At 43.8% G+C, this 20,323-nt stretch overlaps 1 protein-coding gene across 1 annotated transcript in view; it reads right to left on the minus strand.

Moving 5' to 3' along the window:
* The window catches only part of notum2 (notum pectinacetylesterase 2), a 35,907-nt gene extending 19,879 nt beyond the window's left edge, over window positions 1-16,028 (minus strand). Inside the window, exons 1-7 of the mRNA XM_080206170.1 lie at window positions 15,970-16,028; window positions 15,555-15,896; window positions 15,305-15,357; window positions 9,527-9,622; window positions 7,655-7,715; window positions 1,260-1,318; window positions 1,068-1,170 (exon numbers count right to left, since the gene is read on the minus strand). Coding sequence (XP_080062296.1) covers window positions 1,068-1,170; window positions 1,260-1,318; window positions 7,655-7,715; window positions 9,527-9,622; window positions 15,305-15,357; window positions 15,555-15,883 — 701 coding nt within the window. The 5' untranslated portion in view covers window positions 15,884-15,896; window positions 15,970-16,028. The remainder of the gene's footprint in view (window positions 1-1,067; window positions 1,171-1,259; window positions 1,319-7,654; window positions 7,716-9,526; window positions 9,623-15,304; window positions 15,358-15,554; window positions 15,897-15,969) is intronic.
* Between the last annotated feature and the right edge of the window lie 4,295 nt (window positions 16,029-20,323).

Here is a 20,323-nt window from a genome sequence, read left to right on the forward strand (position 1 = left end):
GATCTGGGTGTGGGAACCAGGTGTAATATTCCCAAGTTCACGGATGATACAAAGCTGGGAGGGAATGTGTGTTGTGAGGAGGATTAAAGCAGCTACAGGAGGATTTGGACAGACTCAGTGAGTGAGCAAGAACTCAGCAGATAGAATATAAAAAATGTGAGGTGATCCACTTTGACAGGAGGAACAGAAATGCAGAATATTTCCTAAATAGTAAGAGATTAGAAAGTGTGAATGTACAGAGGGACCTGGGTGTCCTTGTCCATGAGTGACTGAAGGCTAACATGTAGGTGCAACAAGTGATTAGGAAGGCTAATGGAATGTTAGTCTTTAACACAAGAGTATTTGAGTCCAGGAGTAGTGAGGTCTTGTTTCAATTGTGTAAGAGCTTGGTTAGACCGTACCTGTGTGCAGTTATAGTCCCCTTAGCTCAGAATGGATATTACTGTCACAGACGGAGAGTAACAAAGGTTTCAAATTAAAGGGGAAGCCATTTAGGACCGAGATAAGGAGAAATTTTTTTCTACACAGGATGGTGAGTCTTTGGAATTCTCCGTCCCACAGGGCTGGGGAAGATCAGCCATTGAGTGTGTTTAATATCGAGATTGATAGATTCTGATTAACAATAATGTAAAGGATTCGGGGGATAGTGTGGGTAAGAGGCACTGAAGTGGCCAATCAGCCATGATCATATTGAATAGTGGACCAGGTTTGATGGGCTGAGTGGCCTCCTCCTGTTCCCACCCTCCTGTATAACTTTGTCAAAAGATTTTTTTTGCAAAAGTGCCAAAACTCAGGCTGCCAATCACACAATGAAACAAAGTCTGTTCCAGTCAAGTCTGAGCAGATGGCTGGAATCTGTGGAGAATCCGGGAATAACAAATTAAAATTTCAAATCAAACACCTTAATGTGCAAATCATAACCTCCTCCTCACCCAATACAAGAGCAGTGATGAAAACTAATTTGTTCAATATTTCTTCTGCAGTTCAATAAAGGGCAGCAGGGAGAAACTCTCTCTAACTCACTCTCAGCACTGTTGGATTGATAATGAGGAGTAAAACTTGCTTACCTGGTTCCAGTTAGCATGACAACTTTTGCCAGTTTAATCCCCTTGGGAACCAAATCTTTAATCACTTCCTTGAGGATCAATGAGCCCATAAAAGCATAATCAACTAGAAAGAAAACACCTACATTAAAGAACAGAACCATCTTCACATCTGTTTCTCACAATAATACATCGAAGAATAGCATTAAAATGTACCTTGGCGAGTTTTGGGTGCAGTTCCACTCCACACATCACTCGAACAGTATGGCACAAAGCTGTTCCATAAAAAATACAAATGAATGAACAGTTTATCAAGTTGCTTTCAGATTAAATATGAAATCCACATGGAGAAGCTCTGACAAACACCTGTTTAATATTCCACACTGCACCCATTCATCACCAATCTCACATCATGTTTAAATGGATTGGATGAATCAAAAACCTCCAAACACCACAGGATGTTCATAAAAATAAAAGATTATTCCTAAATATCCCCAATGTGTTTTGTGTTTGATCTAAAATATTTACATCTGTGTGTAATATAACACAGGCCACCCCAAAGTGCTTTACTTTGTCAATGAATCATTGTTGTAATGCAGGAAATGTCTGACTCGATCTTCACACAGCAAGATCCCACAAACAGCAATACAGACTCATAGAGGTTTACAGCACGGAACCAGGCCCTTCAGCCCAACTTGTCCATGTCGTCCTTTTATTTAAACCCCTAAGCTGGTCCCAATTGCCCGCGTTTGACCCATATCCCACTATACCCATCGTACCCATGTAACTGTCTAAACACTTTTTAAAAGAGAAAATTGTACCCGCCTCTACTACTGCCTCTAACAGCTTGTTCCAGACACTCACCACCCTCTGTGTGAAACAATTGCCCCTCTGGACACTTTTGTATCTCTCCCCTCTCACCTTAAACCTCTGCTCACCAGTTTTAGACTCTCCCACCTTTGGGGAAAGATATTGACTATTTATGATCACCTATTTCTGTGACATTGATTTTGGGATAAATATTGTGGAGGACACTAGGGTAAATCTGCGGCTCTGTTTGATAATAGTTTGCTGGAATATTTTATATCTACCGGAGAGTGCAGACAAGGCCCTGATTTACTATCTCAGCAGAAAGATGCACCTCCAACAGTTCAGCACCCCCTCAGTATTCCAGAGGGTCAGTTTTGGTGTTCAGCTTTCACCTGGGAGCTGGACTTGAAAATGGAATCTTCTGCCTTTAAAGTTTAGTTTGTTTATTTATTAGTCACAAGTAGGCTTACATTAACACTGCAAAGAAGTTACTGTAAAATTCCCCTAGTCGATGTACTCCAGCTCCTGTTTGAGTCAACAGGCATTTCCTGTGGGAGGAAACCAGAGCACCCGGAGGAAACCCACGCAGACACGGGGAGAATGTGCAAACTCCACACAGACAGTGACCCAAGCCAGGAATCGAACCCGGGTCCCTGGTGCTGAGAGACAGCAGTGCTAACCACTGTGTCTTGGAGCTGAAGCCAAGGCGGTGATACAGAGGATCTGGGACAGCATCAGAAACCTGTCTCCAGTGAAATTACTTATGTGGCGAAAAACTGCAGCAGGCGACGGTGCAGAGGGACCTCGGGGTCCTTGTGCATGAGTCGCAAAAACCCAGCCTGCAGGTGCAGCAGGTGATCAGGAAGGCGAATGGGATGCTGGCCTTCATAGCGAGGGGGATTGAATATAAAAGTAGGGAGGTCTTGCTGCGGCTGTATATGGCATTGGTGAGGCTGCAGCTGGAGTACTGTGTGCAGTTTTGGTCGCCGTACTTACGCAAAGATATTTTGGCCTTGGAGGGAGTGCAGAGGAGGTTTACTAGGCTGATACCGGAGTTGAGGGGGTTGAGCTATGAGGAGAGGCTGAATAAACTAGGCTTGTACTCGTTAGAGTTTAGAAGAATGAGGGGAGATCTCATTGAGACGTATAAGATGATGAATGGGATGGATAGGATAGAGGTGGAGAGACTCTTCCCGCTCAGAAAGGATAGTAGGACTAGGGGGCACAGCCTCAAGATAAAGGGGGGGGTGGTTTAGAACGGAGTTGAGGAGGAACTTCTTCACTCAAAGGGTGGTGAATCTCTGGAATTCTCTGCCCGTTGAAGTGGTGGAGGCTGCCTCGCTAAATATTTTTAAGAAGCGGGTTGATGGGTTCTTGATAAGAGAGGGGATTAAGGGTTATGGGGAGAGGGCGGGAATGTGGAACTGAGCCACGACAGATCAGCCATGATCTTATTGAATGGCGGGGCAGGCTCGAAGGGCTAGATGGCCTACTCCTGCTCCTATTTCTTATGTTCTTATTTCTATTTCTTATGTTCTTATGAAATACTAAAACAAAGGCAAAATACTAGAGCTCTGATGAAGAGACGTCCTGACTCGAAACCTCGGTTCGATTCTCTCTCCACAGATACTGTCAGACCTCCTGAGATCTTCCAGCATTTTCCGTTTTTGTTCCAATGGGTAACTGATTGGAATTTCGATGTTTGTGGGGATTAGTTCTTCATTCATACAGAGAGGTGTTTCTTGTTCAGTTGGAGGCTGGAATGGAGGGGGGGTCAGGTGAAATATGAGACTTATTTAGACTGCCCACACTGCTGGCTCTGAGGTGGCTGACGGCCCTGGGGGAAGAGAGGCCACTGCAGCAGGTGATGGTGGGGTGTTAGTGGGGAGACGATAGCCCGGGACAGAGGGTAGGACAGATCCTCGCTTCATTGATGCCGACCTGGGTCTTTGGAAACAAGGGCACAGATATCGGTGACCGTCTCCCTGGAGTCAGTCTCCTGGTTCTTGATTATTTATTGGAAATTCTGCCGTCAGTAACAGATCCTGTGTTGTGGGGTTTGTTCTCCATTGTATTTCTGCCCCTCTCTCTCTGTCTGCACCTTCCTGATACCCCTCTGTTTTGCCCTTTGAAGGATATTGCCCCTCGTTGCCTAGAGTCTGCTGGATGTGCCCCCACTGAGAGCTGGAGCTGTCCTCCTGAGCACCGACTGAATTAGAAAGGACATTCGAGGAAGTGACAGCGACTGATCCCAAACTGTCAGCTCACTCCTTCCAAAGTCAGAAATTCCTCATACATTCATCATCAAAATAAATCTCTTTGAAAACTGGCTGCTGACAGATTATTGACCAGTTCAGGTTGTGGTTAAAAATACGAAACTAATTTTGCTTCTTTTCTCACTGAGAATGGATCTGACAGGTTCTGAGATAATCCCTTCCCCTGGGCTGTGGGATCAGCTGGTGCAGGGTACACATTGCCATCACCAAGGGCAGTGCCCACCCCCCCAGCCAGCGTGATGCCATGCTCCTCGATGGGAGTGATGGTCAGGATGTCACCTCTCCCTGTTCCTGCATGTGACCCGGTGCTATCTGAAGTCAGATGGACAGAGTGTGAACAAAGGCTGATGGGAAGGATGGCCGGTATGTGTGGGCGGTGAGTGAGGTTCTGGGCAGGATGAGGAGATGAGGTACACAGGGTGGATTGTACCTACCCTGAGGGAAGCCATTGGATTGGAGTGAGGTTGTGTCAGGGTCTCTATTATCAAGTGAAGAAAACCTCGAAAGTTTCATGAGATCTGAGCCCTCTGCAGATCCCCAGGAAGAGCCATGATGGTGATTGTTCAAGAGGGCATGTTGTAATCTGTGGCAGTAATATTTACTCACTCATCTTCAAGAGGTTCCCACCCACGGAGAGGTGAGGATGGATGCAGGCCAGGATCCCAAAAACCAATGTCTTTGAGAACAAGGGCACCAGGGGGATGCTGACAGGCCTGGATCGTTCTCTGCCTTTGGTACTCTTGGCCTGAGCGCTGGGTCTCAGTCAGGTTCCTGAATGTTGGACAGTTGCTGCTATTGGACGATTTGAGGAGCTGGGTGATTTTGGAGACATACAGTGATGGGGGGGTCCAATGAGGATTGTACAGCAGCCATTGCCTCTTGCTGGTTTCCATTCCAACTGGGATGTGTGAGAGACACTGGAAAAGGCAGGATCCATCTCCAGGACAACCTCCTCCAACGAGTACACAGTTCAGGAAGAACATCTTCTCCCAAAGTCTCACCATTCTTCAGATGGCCAAACCACCTAACCCACATATCTTTGGTGTGCAGGAGGAAACCAGAGCACCCGGAGGAAACCCACACAGACACAGGGAGAATGTGCAGACACAGACAGTGAGCCGAGGCTGGGAATTGAACCCAGATGCTGTGAGGCAGCAGTGTTAACCACTGTGCCACCCTTTAGATGGATTGCAGTGAGACTATTTGGCATGAGCTTGGTGTCCCCTGTACCAATCACCATGGTTAGTGTGACCCTCTGAGGGTTCTCTTACCCTGGCAGCCTGGCTGAGGAGGTCCACCCAGTTCTGGGACTGGAGGACTGGCCTGTGCTGGAGGCTCTGGGCACTGGTTGTGCTGGTGACTGCCTCTCTTGCCTCTCCCTGCCCAGCCCACTCCTCCCAGCAGCTAGGTACACCATGTCCCTCCTGAGCTCCACGTGGTGGGGGGGGCTCGGCCAGGGGGTCGTCACTAAACTTTGGCACCAGAAATTCCAGTCCCCCTCCAGCCAGTTAGAAAGTTACTGGCCAGGCGCCTGGGTGAGATGGTGGGCCCATTCCATTCAGCTCACCAAGCGATACCTCAGAAAACCCCCAACAACTCCCAGGCCACACAATACCCGTTCAAATTCCCAGCGCCCTCCCTGTCCTCACCCCCCTCAGACTCAATCCCAGACAGGGAAACCCACACAGAGTACTGGGAAAACCCAGCTGGGTCGACAGAAATAGGGAGAATGTTCGGAGCCCATTATCAATCTTCAGAACTGAGGAGGGGCAGAAACGCGATCGATTTGATGCATTGACAAAGCTGGGAGGTCAGGAATAAGTTAGAGGGTGGAGAAGATCCAACTACAGGATGTCTTCCTGACTGAAATCTGCTGCTTAAATTTACTTAGTGAAGAAATATCAAAGCCATTGCAATCTTGTTCAGAATGTTCATTCCAGTGTGTGGCTCTCACAAACTCACTAAATTCACTGGATGTCTGTTATTTAGAAATTGAAATGCTTTTTAATGATATGAGAATGGTTTTGTGAAGTCACGTTGAAAACATGGTAATTAGATGTGGATGTTACAGCACTCGGGAGAATGAAAGGAGGTTGCTTTTAGGAAAATAAACAAATCACTCAGTAAAAATCTGATGAATAATGGGCAATTATCTTCAGCAGCTGAATCTGAGCCAGTAATTCGCCGTGCGTTCAAGGGAAACCCGTGTAAGGATCAAAAACGACTAATTGACCATTTCACTCATTTTGTACTCAGCGCCCAGTTACCATGTTGTGTTTTTATTCAGCTGTGTAATTACCCCATGAATATTCAGTAATCCAGTACTGAAATTATTATTTTTCTGATGTATAATCTCCCTGTTTGGAGCTCAATATTTCATTCAAGAAAATCGGTTTATTGTTACAAAGATAACAGCTGGAATTATTGTACTCGTCATTCACTTTGTGAAGTATATTTGAATAAGTTATTCCTCTCTTCTTTCACCCTCTTGGTGAAACCTCTCGTGCCGCCTACATTGCCCCGTTAAGACAGGCTGGAACTCTTCTCTACAACTTGTGACCTGGAGTTTGCAAGACTAAGCAAAGGGGAAGTGTTCAGACTGGATCCCAGGGAAAATCCCCCGTGCTGCTGTCATCTCTCACTAAACTGAGACAAGGTTTGATTACTCCAAGGTTCTCACGCACTGGGTGCTGAGTATACGGAGGTTAGGTCAGAGGGTGAGCAATGTGTGTACCTCCTAACAACTGCCCCCATTGACACTGGCTAGAACACGGTGCCGGCATTGGACTGGGGTAAACACGGTAAGAAGTCTCTGTCTCTGTTGTGAGACTCCTGACTAGGACAAGGTGAACCAGGTTTCTCTGCTTTTAGTTTGAGAATTTCACATGGAAACAAACTGCAAAGATAACTAAACATGGGAGAGACAGGGAATATTTTGTCTCAGATATATAAAATAGAAGCACTTTTTAGTCGTGGTTTTATTTCAAAGTAAAGTTTAAAGTTTATTTATTAGTGTCACAACTAGGCTTACATTAACAGTGCAATGAAGTTACTGTGAAAATCCCCTAGTCACCACACTCCGGCATCTGTTCGGTTACACTGAGGGAGAATTTAGCACGGCCAATGCACCCTAACCAGCACGTCTTTCAGATTGTGGGAGGAAACTGGAGCACCCGGAAGAAACTCACACAGACACAGGGAGAACATGCAAACTCTACACAGACAATGATCGAACCCAGGTCCCTGGTGCTGTGAGGCAGCAGTGCTAACCACTGTGCCACCGTGCTGCCTTGGGTCCCTGGCACTGTGAGGGCAGCAGGGCTAACCCACTGTGCCACCGTGCTGCCTTGGGTCCCTGGCACTGTGAGGGCAGCAGGGCTAACCCACTGTGCCACCGTGCTGCCCCGACTATTCAACTGTTTGAGCAAAGTAATTCCTGACTCTTTACATTTGAAGTTTTGCCAGGTTCACCTCGCTTCGTGCAAAACAAGTTCTTGACAAACAGAAAGTAAAAGAGGAACTTACACAGTGTTTGCATTCCACCAGTGTGGGTTTTCCTCTGGTTGGGCTGATAGGATACCAGAACCTGCCACAGTGAATAAACAGTGTAAGCAAGCTTGTTCCTCAGAGCTGATATTTTCCCATTGATGATAATACTGTTTCCTTCATTTCAAAAATAAATTACTTCTAGAATCTGTTTTCGATAAATCAGCATCAAAGGAAATAATGGATTGGGATTTGTTGTCAGGTTAATGGGGCTCCGAAGTTATTTCTGTGTAAATTTTACAGCTCTTTAGATGTAGAGAGAATCACAGCCAAATGTGAAAATCCAAGCAATGTTCTCCAAGATGCCATTACCTTTCTGAAAATCACATCTCCTGGTCTGATCTAGTAGTAAATGGTGTGACACTCCAGTATATCATAGAATCCTTACAGTGCAGAAGGAGACCATTCAGCCCATCTAGTCTGCATCAACTCTGCAATAGAGCATCTTACCCACACCTTATCTCCCACCCTATCCCTGTAACCCTGCACATTTAGCACGGCCAATCCCCTAACCTGCACACCTTTGGTGTGTGGGGGGAACCAGAGCACTCAGAGGAAACCCACACAGACACAGGGAGAATGTACAAACTCCATACAGACAGTGACCCAAGGCCGGGATTGAACCTGGGTCCCTGGCACTGTGAGGGAGCAGTGCTAAACACTGTGCCACCGCACCCATGGTTAATATGAATTAAACTTACCACAGATAGTTTGGGTGTTTATTTCAGACTTAATATCCTTTTTCTAAGTATGATAAGTCTCAACTAGTGACAAAAAAGCCTCTTAGGCACTGAGAATTAACTTTAACAAGTGTGGAGCCTCATTGCCCCAAATTCTAATTGTTGTTAAACATTATAAATGCAGATAATAAAGCAAGTGAATGGAATGTTGGCATTTATAACTAAAGGAATAGAATATAAAGATAAGGAAGTGTTGCTGTAACTATACAAGGCATTGGTGAGGCCGCACCTGGAGTATTGTGTACAGTTTTGGTCCCCTTATTTCAGAAAAGATGTAGTGACATTGGAGGCAGTTCAGAGAAGGTTCACTAGATTAATCCCAGAGATGAGGGGGTTTGAAGAGAGATTGAACAGTTTAGGCCGACACTCTCTGGAATTTAGAAGAATGAGGGGAGATCAAATTGAGGTTTACAAGATGATAAAGGGTCTGGATAAAATAGACGTGCAGCCGATGTTTCCTCTTGTGGGGCATTCTAGGACGGGAGGTCAGAGATTTAGGATAAGGGGCAGCAAATTTAACACGGAGTTGGAGGAGAAACTATTTCTCTCAAAGGGTTGTGAATCTGTGGAATTCTCTCCCCCCAAAGTGCGGAGGGTGCTGGGACAGGGAGTAAACTTAAGAAGGAGTGAGACAGATTTTTAATTGGGAATGGGGTTGAAGGGTAATGGGGAGAAGGCAGGAAAATGGGGATGAGGAGCATATCAGCCATGATCGACTAGCGGAGTGGACTCAATGGGCCGAATGGCCTCATTCTGCTCCTGTATCTTACGAACTTATGAACTTGTAAAGAAGGATTTACTTTTAAAACTTTCTCTTTCCTTTTCTTTCTCTCTTAATCCAGACTTTCCTTCCTCCCATTGACTTGTCTTTCAGCTCGATGTCCGACTATTGTGAGTTCACTCTGTGCTTGTTCAGATTGGTTAAGGAGTGCCCCAGTTACTTACCCTCTACACACAGGCTGTGCAGAAGGTGCCTGCCTAAAGAAACCTCAGCTCACAGCAACACACAGCGCAGCACCAAGCACTCAGAACTGAACCAAACCAGACCATACCGAACAAATAGCGTGTTCTTGGGTTACTGTTAAATTCAGGCTCCACAGAATATCTTTACCTTTGTGAACTTGTGGCCATTCAGAGGAACTCATGAGCCGTGGAATGGATCTGTACCTCGCATCACAACTTTCCTTGTTATAACAACACCAGCCACCTGTGTTCATTCACAAAAGAAATAGAAAATAAATAAGGCTGGATTCCTCACTTGACCAACAATATTTATCCAACACTGGACCTTATTTATTTATTTGTCACAAGTAGGCTTACATTAACACTGCAATGAAGTTACTGTGAAAATCCCCTAGTTGCCACACTCCAGCACCTGTTGGGGTTACACTGAGGGAGAATTTAGCATGGTCAATGCACCCTAACCAGCACGTCTTTCAGGCAATGGGAGGAGACTGGAGCACCTGGAGGAAACCCACGCAGGCACGAGGAGAATGTGCAAACTTCACACAGACAGTGACCCAAACCGGGAATTGAACCCAGATCCCTGGCACTGTGAGGCAGCAGTGATAACCACTGTGCCACCGTGCTGCCCCCTACATCATTTATCTAATACAAATGGAGCTTTGGGAAAGGTTTTTTATTCATTTGTGGGATATGGGCACCGCTGGCTGGCCAGCATTTATTGCCCATCCCTAGTTGCATGAAAGCAGATAAGGACAGCAGATTTCCTTCCCTAAAGGAACACTAATGAACTAGGTGGGTTTCTCTGATAATCGGTAATGGTTTCATGGTCAAGAGGAGATTCTTAATTCCAGATATTTTTATTGAATTCAAATTCCACCATCTGCCGCGGTGGGATTCGAACCCGGATCCCCAGAACATTAGCTGTGTTTCTGGATTGATAATAGTCTTAGAGTGTAGGAGGCTGAGGGGTGATCTTATAGAGGTCTATAAAATAATGAGGGGCACAGATCAGCTAGATAGTCAATATCTTTTCCCAAAGGTAGGGGAGTCTAAAACTAGAGGGCACGGGTTTAAGGTGAGAGGGGAGAGATACAGAAGTGTCCAGAGGGGCAATTGTTTCACACAGAGGGTGGTGAGTATCTGCAACAAGCTGCCAGAGGCAGTAGTAGAGATGGGTACAGTTTTGTCTTTTAAAAAGCATTGAGACAGTTACATGGGTAAGATGGGTATAGAGGGATATGGGCCAAACGCGGGCAATTGGGATTAGCTGAGGGGCAAAAACTAGGCGGCATGGACAAGTTGGGTCAAAGGGCCTGTTTCCAAGCTGTAAACCTCAATGACTCTGATCGTAATACCACGAGACCATTGCTTCCATTTAAATAATGAAAATTAAAGTAATGAAATTGAGTGGGATTTTAATTTGGTTAAAGAGTTTACCATTAATGTCAGCACATAAATCAACCTTTGAAGCCTCGAAATAACTGTGAGACTAAGATCGATCTGTTTGCCGAGTATAAATCTGAAACACCAGCGTCGATGTGAGAGGCCACTGTTTCGAATTGTCTTTCATTCCTGATACAAAGAGGGGTCAAGCACACAAACATTTACACACCACAGCTGGTTTCGCCTGCTTGCTTGCTCCCAGTTATAAGGTCCGGGAAGTAAGGAATGCATTTGCAAGGTGCAACATTGAAGTTGGCAGCTAACATGAGCATGGCACCTTGCGGCTGGAAGTTAATTTATACACTAGTGTATGCATCCACCTCACTATACACTAAGGACAATTTAGCACAGCTAATACACCTAACCTGCACACCTTTGGACTGTGGGAGGAAACCAGAGCACCCGGAGGAAACCCACACAGACACAGGGAGAATGTGTGAACTCCACACAGACAGTGACCCGAGCCGGGAATCGAACCCAGGTCTCTGATGCTGTGAGGCAGCAGTGCTAACCCACAGTGCGAACCCACAGTGCTAACCTGAAAACATTCTTTTGGGCCAGAAATATTGAGTTACTTTGTACACTGCGTTGTTTTATACGCTGCAGTTTACAGTATATAGAAACAAGAAGCAGGAGGAGGCCATTCGGCCCCTCAAGTCTGCTCCACCATTCATCTTGATCATGGCTGATCGTTGAATTCAATAACCTGTTAACCGCCCCCCCCACGCTCCCCCCCCCCGCCATATCCCTTGATCCCTTTAGCCCCTTTAGCAATATCTAATTTCTTCTTGAAATCAGACAATGTTTTGGCCTCAGCTACTTTCTGTGGGAGTGAATTCCACACATTCACCACCCTCTGGGGGAAGAGATTTCTCCTCACCTCAGTTCTAAAAGGTTTATCTCTTATCCTCAAACTCTGACCCCTAGTTCTGGACTCCCCCACCATTAGGAACATTCTTCCTAAATCTATTCTAGTTCTTAGGAATTTGTAATGTTCTTTTTCTATTAAAATGGAAATGTTTTATTCAATTTTAATAAAAATATCGCTTATTTATCACTTACCTTGCTGCTTTCTTATATAATTAAGTTTACCAGAGTAAAGTCCAGATAAATTGTGAGATGACTGGAGTTAGAGGAAATTCGTGCGGTATTAAATGAGTACTTTTGCATCAGTATCCACCAAAGAGAAGGACTTGGTGATGATGAGTCTGGGAAAGGATGTGTAGATAGTTTGTCATGTTGAGATCAAAAAGGAGGTGGTATTGGAGTTCTTGAGAAACATTGAGGTAGACAAGTTCCCAGGGCCTGATGGGATATACCCCAGAATACTGAGAGAGGCAAAGGAGGAAATTGTTGCGGCCTTGAGAGAAATCTTTGTATCCTCACTGGCTGCAGGGGAGGTCCCAGAGGATTGGAGGATAGCCAATGTTGTTCCTTTGTTTAAGAAGGGTAGCAAGAATAATCCAGGTAATTACATCAGTGTGGGGAAATTATTGGAGAGGATTCTTCGAGACACGATTTATTCCCACTTGGAAGTAAATGGACATGTTAGTGAGAGGCAGCATGATTTTGTGAATGGGTGGTCATGTCTCACTAACTTGATTAAGTTTTTCGAGGAAATGACAAAGATGATTGATGAGGGTAGGGCAGTGGATGTTGTCTACATGGACTTCAGTAAGGCCTTTGACGAGGTCCCTCATGGCAGACTGGTGCAGAAGGTGAAGTCACGTAGGATCAGAGATGAGCTGGCAAGGTGGATACAGAACTGGCTCAGTCAAAGAAGACAGAGGGTAGCAGTGGAAGGGTGCATTTCTGAATGGAGGGCTGTGACAAGTGGTATTCCTCAGATCAGTGCTGGGACCTTTGCTATTTGTAATATATATAAATGATTTGAAGGAAAATGTAACTGGTTTGATTAGTAAGTTTGTGGACAACACAAAGGTTGGTGGATTTGCGGATAGCGATGAGGACCATCAGAGGATACAGCAGGATATAGATCAGTTGGAGGCTTGGGCGTAGAGATGGCAGATTGAATTTAAAACGGACAAATGTGAGATAATGCATTTTGGAAGGTCTAATACAGATAGGAAATATACAGTAAATGGCAGAGTATTGATGGGCAGAGGGATCTGGGTGTACAGGTACATAGGTCACTGAAAGTGGCAATGCAGGTGGAGAAGGTAGTCAAGAAGGCATACGGCATGCTTGCCTTCATCAGCCGGGGCATTGAGTTTAAAAATTGGCAAGTCATGTTGCAGCTTTATAGAACCTTAGTGAGGCCGCACTTGGAATATAGTGTTCAATTCTGGTTGCCTCACTACCAGAAGGATGTGGAGGCTTTGGAGAGGGTACAGAAAAGATTTACCAGGATGTTGCCTGGTATGGAGGGCATTAGCTATGAGGAGAGGTTGGAGAAATTTGGTTTGTTCTCACTGGAGTGATGGAGGTTGAGGGGAGACCTGATAGAAGTCTACAAGATTATGAGGGCCATGGACAGAGTGGATAGTCAGAAGCTTTTTCCCAGGGTGGAAGAGTCAATTACTCAGGGGCACAGGTTTAAGGTGCGAGAGGCAAGGTTTAAAGGAGATGTACAAGGCAGATTTTTTACACAGAGGGTGGTGGGTGCCTGGAACTCGCTGCCGGGGGAGGTAGTGGAAGCGGATACAATAGTGAGTTTTAAGGGGCATCTTGACAAATACATGAATAGGATGGGAATAGAGGGATATGGTCCCGGAAGGGTCGGGGCTTTTAGTTCAGTCGGGCAGCCTGGTCGGTACAGGCTTGGAGGGGCCGAAGGGCCTGTTCCTGTGCTGTAATTTTCTTTGTTCTTTGTTCAAAGATTTTCTATCACCAACTTCTCAATAAAATGTAATCATTTTAATCCACAATCATTTCTACAACTTTTGCTCTAGTAACTTCCTCGCTTGACCAAGTTATTTTTTTCAGATTTTATTTCTCTTGGTTTTACCCCGATGTGTTTGACCTCAGGGTCTCTCCGAATGTGTCACAGCTAATTTCAAAGCATAGTCATTGCTGTAATGTCAGGAATGTGACAAAGAGTAATGAGGTCATGATCAGATTTGGTGGAGTTGTTTGAAGGATTAGAGGAATCACACTCGGGAGAATTCTTCCTCAAATAGCCTCGTGAGATTTGATTCTACATTCACCTGAGGGTGTCAACCTCAGCTTCACATCCCATACGAGAGACGGTGAGCTCTGAGAGGGCACAGAAGTCTCAGTATAGATTATCTGCTCAGCTCACCGGAACGGGACATTAATTTGAAACATTCTGAGTTGGGGATGAGCCGGTACCCATTGAACCATTACTGAAATATGTCAACCTATCGTGATGCCTGATACTTTAACCAGAAATTGCATGAGAATTTAAATATACTGCAGACATAAATAATGTTTCAAAACCATCTGCATAGCAGACCAGCGTATTGAAACTCTGACTGGCGAGTAAACAGATTGAAACTGGGATCTACACTGAGACCACTACAACCTATTTGCAACTAATTCCAGAACGCAAGTAATCGCCCTCTGAAATGGTCTAGCCAAGGGGCAACTAGGGATGGGCAATAAATGCTGGCCAACCAGCAACGCCCATGTCCAATGAACGAATAAAAAAAAGTTATCCAGTTCCACAAAGCCAGTCACAGAACAGGAATTGTACAACAATATAAGGCCTAAATTCTGAATTGAAAACTTCACAAAAACAAAGGGGCAGTTTTAATCTAACTGTTAGACTATAAAACCAGAAAATGTAGGTGCAAAATAGGCCATTCGGCCCATCGAGCCTGCTCTGCCATTCAGTGAGACCATGACTGGTCTGATGTGATAATCCTCAACTCCACTTTCCCCTCCCGATCCCCTCAATTCCCTTACTGATTAAAAACCTGTCTATCTCAGCCTCAAACATACTGACCCAGCCTCTACGGCACCTACGGTAAAGAATTCTACTGTTCCATTATCCTCTGAGAGAAGGAAGTCCTCCACATCGCTGTCGGAAACCCACAACACCCTGACTCACCAGGTGGAAAGCCCATAGGATGGGGTGAGATGCTGATATTACATCCTGTCCAATATCATTCAATAGGCAGGAAAATCAGGCAGGGGATGAACCCAACACTGAACCCAATTGCTCCAGTTTCTTGACTGGCAAGCCAGGTTAAAATTGTCCCTTTCCAGTGAATTCACTACATTCCTGTGGACATTATCAATGGATTATTGTATTAAAATAGCACCCGAGGTATAGCATTGTGCTAACTGCTTTTTCATAGAGTTCATCAGTTGAAATTTCCAATGTTGTTTCAATAAAATATCGACATAATAATTAACTATCTAAAAATCTCATAAATTCATTAAATGCATTACCTATAAACTCAGTTCAAATTATTTTCCAGTTAATGTGGTGAGTTTAATAATTCCATTCACATATAGAGAGTTTACATCCATTAGTTTGTTATATTTCACATACCTTCTAAAAATATTAACCAGCGCTTGCTCCCTTTGGACTCCCTTATGTAATATCTGTGAATTGACAAGTCATAAATGCAACAAAAGTCAATATAAAATCCATAATACACAATCATAGCAGCCATATGTTGTGTAAATTTGATTCTATTTAAAAATGTCAGTTTGAATATTTTAATCTTTAAGTAGAAGCAATCAAACTGGAGACGTGTGTACTTTTTCTACATTTAACATATTTAAAATGTATTTTATACCCTGCTGGAGTTCCATCATTGCATGTTACTGTTGTACTCTTCAGAAAGTTAAGTTTCATCTCATCAGTAGTGGTTGATTTGGAGCACTGATAGAGGGTCTGAGCGAGAGTCCTGCCATGAGACATGAGGTTGTTGCTGTTATCTCGGGACGCAGTGAGATTACCATGCGGTGACTGTTCATTATTGACTGTTTGTGTTGCTTCACCAGCTGGATTCGGAGCCCTTCTACTTGGGTTAGCATTTCTGGATATACCCTTTGAATTTGACCTGTTCTGGGACATTGCTGCCCCCAGCAAGGCGATGAACAAGACAGAGCTGAAGGGGTTCATGGTACAATGTGAGCTGCAAAGAATGATACACTTGTTAAGCAGTGAACTTTGTAAACTTGAAAAAGAAAATTTCAAATAATGCATACCTTTGTAAGTGTGCGGAAGGAAGAGGTTGCAATGGTGATCTTAGGTTAGATTCGAAAGCCTTTTGGTCTCAATACTCTTTGAAAGACAGTGAATGAGTGAGGATTAGTCTTGATGCCAAACCTAGTGCAAAGAAAGAAATATTGGATCTACTCAAATCTCGGATGTGAATTTGATTTTATATTGTTGCCATCTGGATCAAATTTCTCTTTCTTAAAGCTTGCTTTGAGCTGGTGCCAAGAAGGTGAAGATGACATAAACTGGACACAAAGGCATGAATATGAAGACTATAAATCTCGCCTTTGTTCTGACACCTACAATCCTGCTGCTTCTGACTTCCTTCTCTTACTCTTCCAGAGAAGCTCGATTGCGGGGCTGGTTAAATCAAATTCCATTCTTAGATGGAATTCACTTTGCAGAATCCACAAAAACAAACTAGCAAATAGAAAGATCACAGAAAGCATTCTCAACACAAAGATTTCTATAAATCTGTTCTGTCACTTTCCGCTTCTACTCAAACTCACCAATTCATTAGAGCGCTCAGCTGTAATTAAAATTTGAAAAATAAAATCAACCATCTGCTTGTCATCATACTAAATGACACAAGTTGAAGAAAGCATTGTGTGTTTTACAATTTTCCACAGTATTTCAGACCAATGCTTTGGAAGCAACACGACCCACTTTCAAAATAAATTCAGCAGGACAATTTCACAAAGATTCTTTCTGCTTCTTGTCAGAAGTGAATGAAGAAATATCCTAAAGTAAGTTGAAATAATCGCAACACTTGGACAATGTGGTAAGGCTACATTAGAACAATTGATTCAATAAATAAGGCAGAACTCTACATAAAAACCTGGCTGGGAATAGCTCATTCTGTTAAAAAGCTCAGAAGTTATTAATAAACACAACATCATTTGGCAATGTTAGGTGTGGCAGAACATAGATTACTGAAGCAGGCTTTACCTTTCAATTCAGATACAGAGTTTCTCTCCAGAGAGCCTGAAGTAAATAGCCATCAGCACCAAGTTTCTGTTGAACACTTTGAAGGAAAACAGTGGCTATTTGAACCTGTCCTGCATATCATTCAGATAGCAGGAGGATGACGTATTGATCATTAAAGGAGATCACGAGTGCACTGCTCTAACCAAACACTCATCAATGAAATGCTGGACATTCACATTCGTCAGCTCTATTAGTTGAGCCAGTGCTAAGATCCATCATTAGAACCAGGCCCCCATGACATCAAAGATTGACGGGACCTGTCATTGCAGGGAAGCAGGGTCTTTTAAGTGTTTATAGGCGGGGGAGGGGGGGGGTGACACCAGACTCTCGTAACTTTCAAGCAATCATTTAATGTTGACAGATTGTCTTTGATGCCAAAATGTGGCACAATTTCTCACTGAGCGCTAACCAGTTACTAACAACCTTGAAATGAGCATGGCTTTAAAGTTACTGAAATCTTCCCGTCAATCATTGTGCAGCTCAGGCACTTATCATTGCACATCGGGAAACAAATGAATTTCAAACAACTTCGGGAATTGTCTCTTTGCATTTTATTTACGTTGCCGTATTGTTACTGCTGAAGGAATGTTGCTGAATTAAGATTTTTCACAAGGTCCTGGGAAGGCTGGGAATAGCTCAGTCTGAAAGCTGAATGGAAAATTGCAATTCCATTGAACAGGGAAACACATTCCCCGGAGCAGGCGCTGGATCACCCACATCTCCAGTGTTTTATGTGAGGTTTTTTTGGGGAGGGCAATATATTAATGTATTGACACTGATGCAATCCAATCATTGACTGGATTATGTAACTGCATTACCAATTGTATCCTCAATGTTTCTGTCCCAAATGAGAACGTTCCTTTAATACAGTGAATTGTTTATAAATAAAATAAATCTGAATATTGGAAGCTGTTATTGACAATTATCAAGGTTCGCTAATTCAGAGTTATGACCCCTCATATATTGTGAATAACATCTTATTCTTTGAGTACTGGATTCCTGAGTCTGAGGAACTGACAGATAACATTCCCTGTTTAATGTTGTTCAGGAATTGAGCTCAGATCAATTTACTGGAAAATGTTACCAACACCAATTAGAAGCACATCAAATGGGTTTAATTTCAGCTGGATTAACTGTTCCACTGAAATACTTTGCAACAGAGAACAAACATTAATGTTTTATTATCTTAGAATAATTCTTGGTTTTATAAAATGAAAGATGTACATTTACTTTATAATTTTCTTATTCCCTTATCAACTGTAACACAAAACAAGAGCTAGGTTTGTGTACGCGTGAAATACTACCTTGTATCTGTTGCATTTGGTCCACAGGTGTTTAATGGAATTAATCTTGATTTTTGCTTTATCCCTCTAAAAATCTCTTTGATTTTACAAGGCAAGGGACTAGATTTCCAACATTCCAGGCATTCTAGATCTCAAAGCCCATCACAGGAACCACCCCAGGGGAAAGGAGATGCAAAATTTTTCAACCAGGCACAAGGTCCACTTGTGGGTTAGTTATCCGGATGGAATGTGAAAATCAACGCAAAGATCTCTAAACACATCAATGCTAATGGGGTAACTAAAGGAAGAAAGTTAGTCTTTTATTTAATTTATAGTTTACAGGCAACTCGGCCTGGAGTTTCCACTAGATGTTTTAGTTATTTCAGCACAATTCAGCTGAAATCTGCCTAACTAGGGCAAAAGATGGAGGAATTTCAGGAGTGAATGAGGTCCACTGCAAATTGGATTTCCATGGTCATTTGTTTGTGAAACACTAAAAGCTGCCCAAACCCACGTGATTGAGAAAATCCCCTCATTGGTTCATTAACATAATTGGTTCCCATCAATTGTCTCTCTTTGTGGGTCTGAGAAAGGAACTTTATTCTCAGTATAGGCATTAATAATCATGTCTTTACTTTGCTATCACACTCTGATGTGACGTGAAGTGGTTCTGTGTTGTTCTTCTGGAGTTTTTTTATTTAAAACTGAGTTACTCGTGCGAGTGGGGGACTAGAACCTGCAATCGAACATGCTTTATCTTCAGGCTGATAAACCCAACTCACTGGGTGAATAAAGCTGCGCTGCATTACTCACCTTCCACATACGCAAGGAAAAAATGGGACTTTTGAAAAAGGCATGGTTCTGAAATCCTGCCCACTTACACTCTTTCTGAGTTTGGTGAAATACAAATGACAATTACTTCACTAAAACGGACACTTGCTGAAGATGGGGCAAGTTTCACCTCAACTGAAAATCTCAGCCCTTCAGCACCAATCCATCACACAAACCAGCCTCCCATCCATTGACTCTGTCTACACTTCCCGCTAACTCAGCAAAGCAGCCAGCAAAATTAAGGACCCCATGCATCCTGGGCATTCTCTCTTCCACCTTCTTCTGTCGGGAAAACGATACAAAAGTCTGAGGACAAAGAACAAAGAAAATTACAGCACAGGAACAGGCCCTTCGGCCCTCCAAACCTGCACCAACCATGCTGCCCGACTTAACTAAAACCCCCTACCCTTCCGGGAACCATATCCCTCTATTCCCATCCTATTCATGTATTTGTCAAGACGCCCCTTAAAAGTTACTGCCATATCTGCTTCCACTCCCTCCCCCGGCAACAAGTTCCAGGCACCTACCATCCTCTGTGTAAAAATCTGCCTCGTACATCTCCTTTAAACCTTCGCCCCTTAAACCTGTGCCCCCCGAGTAATTGCCTCTTCCACCCTGGGAAAATGCTTCTGACTATCCACTCTGTCCATACCTCTCACAATCTTATAGATTTCTATCAGGTCTCCCCTCAACCTCAGTCATTCCAGTGAGAACAAACCAAGTTTCTCCAACCTCTCCTCATAGCTAATGTCCTCCATACCAGGCAACATCCTGGTAAATCTTTTCTGTATCCTCTCCAAAGCCTCCACATCCTTCTGGTAGTGTGGCTTTGGACATTAAATTACACTTTGCAATTTCTATGGGATAACTTTGTAATTAAGTTACACGTACCAAACGACTCAAGAACAGCTTCTTTTTAAAGTTTCTTTATTAGCCAAGTAAGGGCCTACATTAACCCTGCAATTAAGTTACTGTGAAATTCCCCTAGCCGTCACAGTCAGGTCAATGCACCTAACCAGCACGTCTTTCAGAATGTGGGAGGAAACTGGAGAACCCGGAGGAAACCCACGCAGACATGGGGAGAATGTGCAGATTCCGCACAGACAGTGACCCAAGCTGGGAATTGAACCTGAGTCCCTGGCGCTGTGAGGCAGCAGTGCTAACCACTGTGCCATCGTGCCACCCTTGCTGCCCTGCTGCTATCAAACCTTTGAATGCACTAAGTTGATCTTTCTCTACA

This window comes from Carcharhinus amblyrhynchos, chromosome 18 (genome assembly GCF_965287045.1).
Source record: "Carcharhinus amblyrhynchos chromosome 18, sCarAmb.v2.hapA, whole genome shotgun sequence".
NCBI lineage: Eukaryota > Metazoa > Chordata > Chondrichthyes > Carcharhiniformes > Carcharhinidae > Carcharhinus > Carcharhinus amblyrhynchos.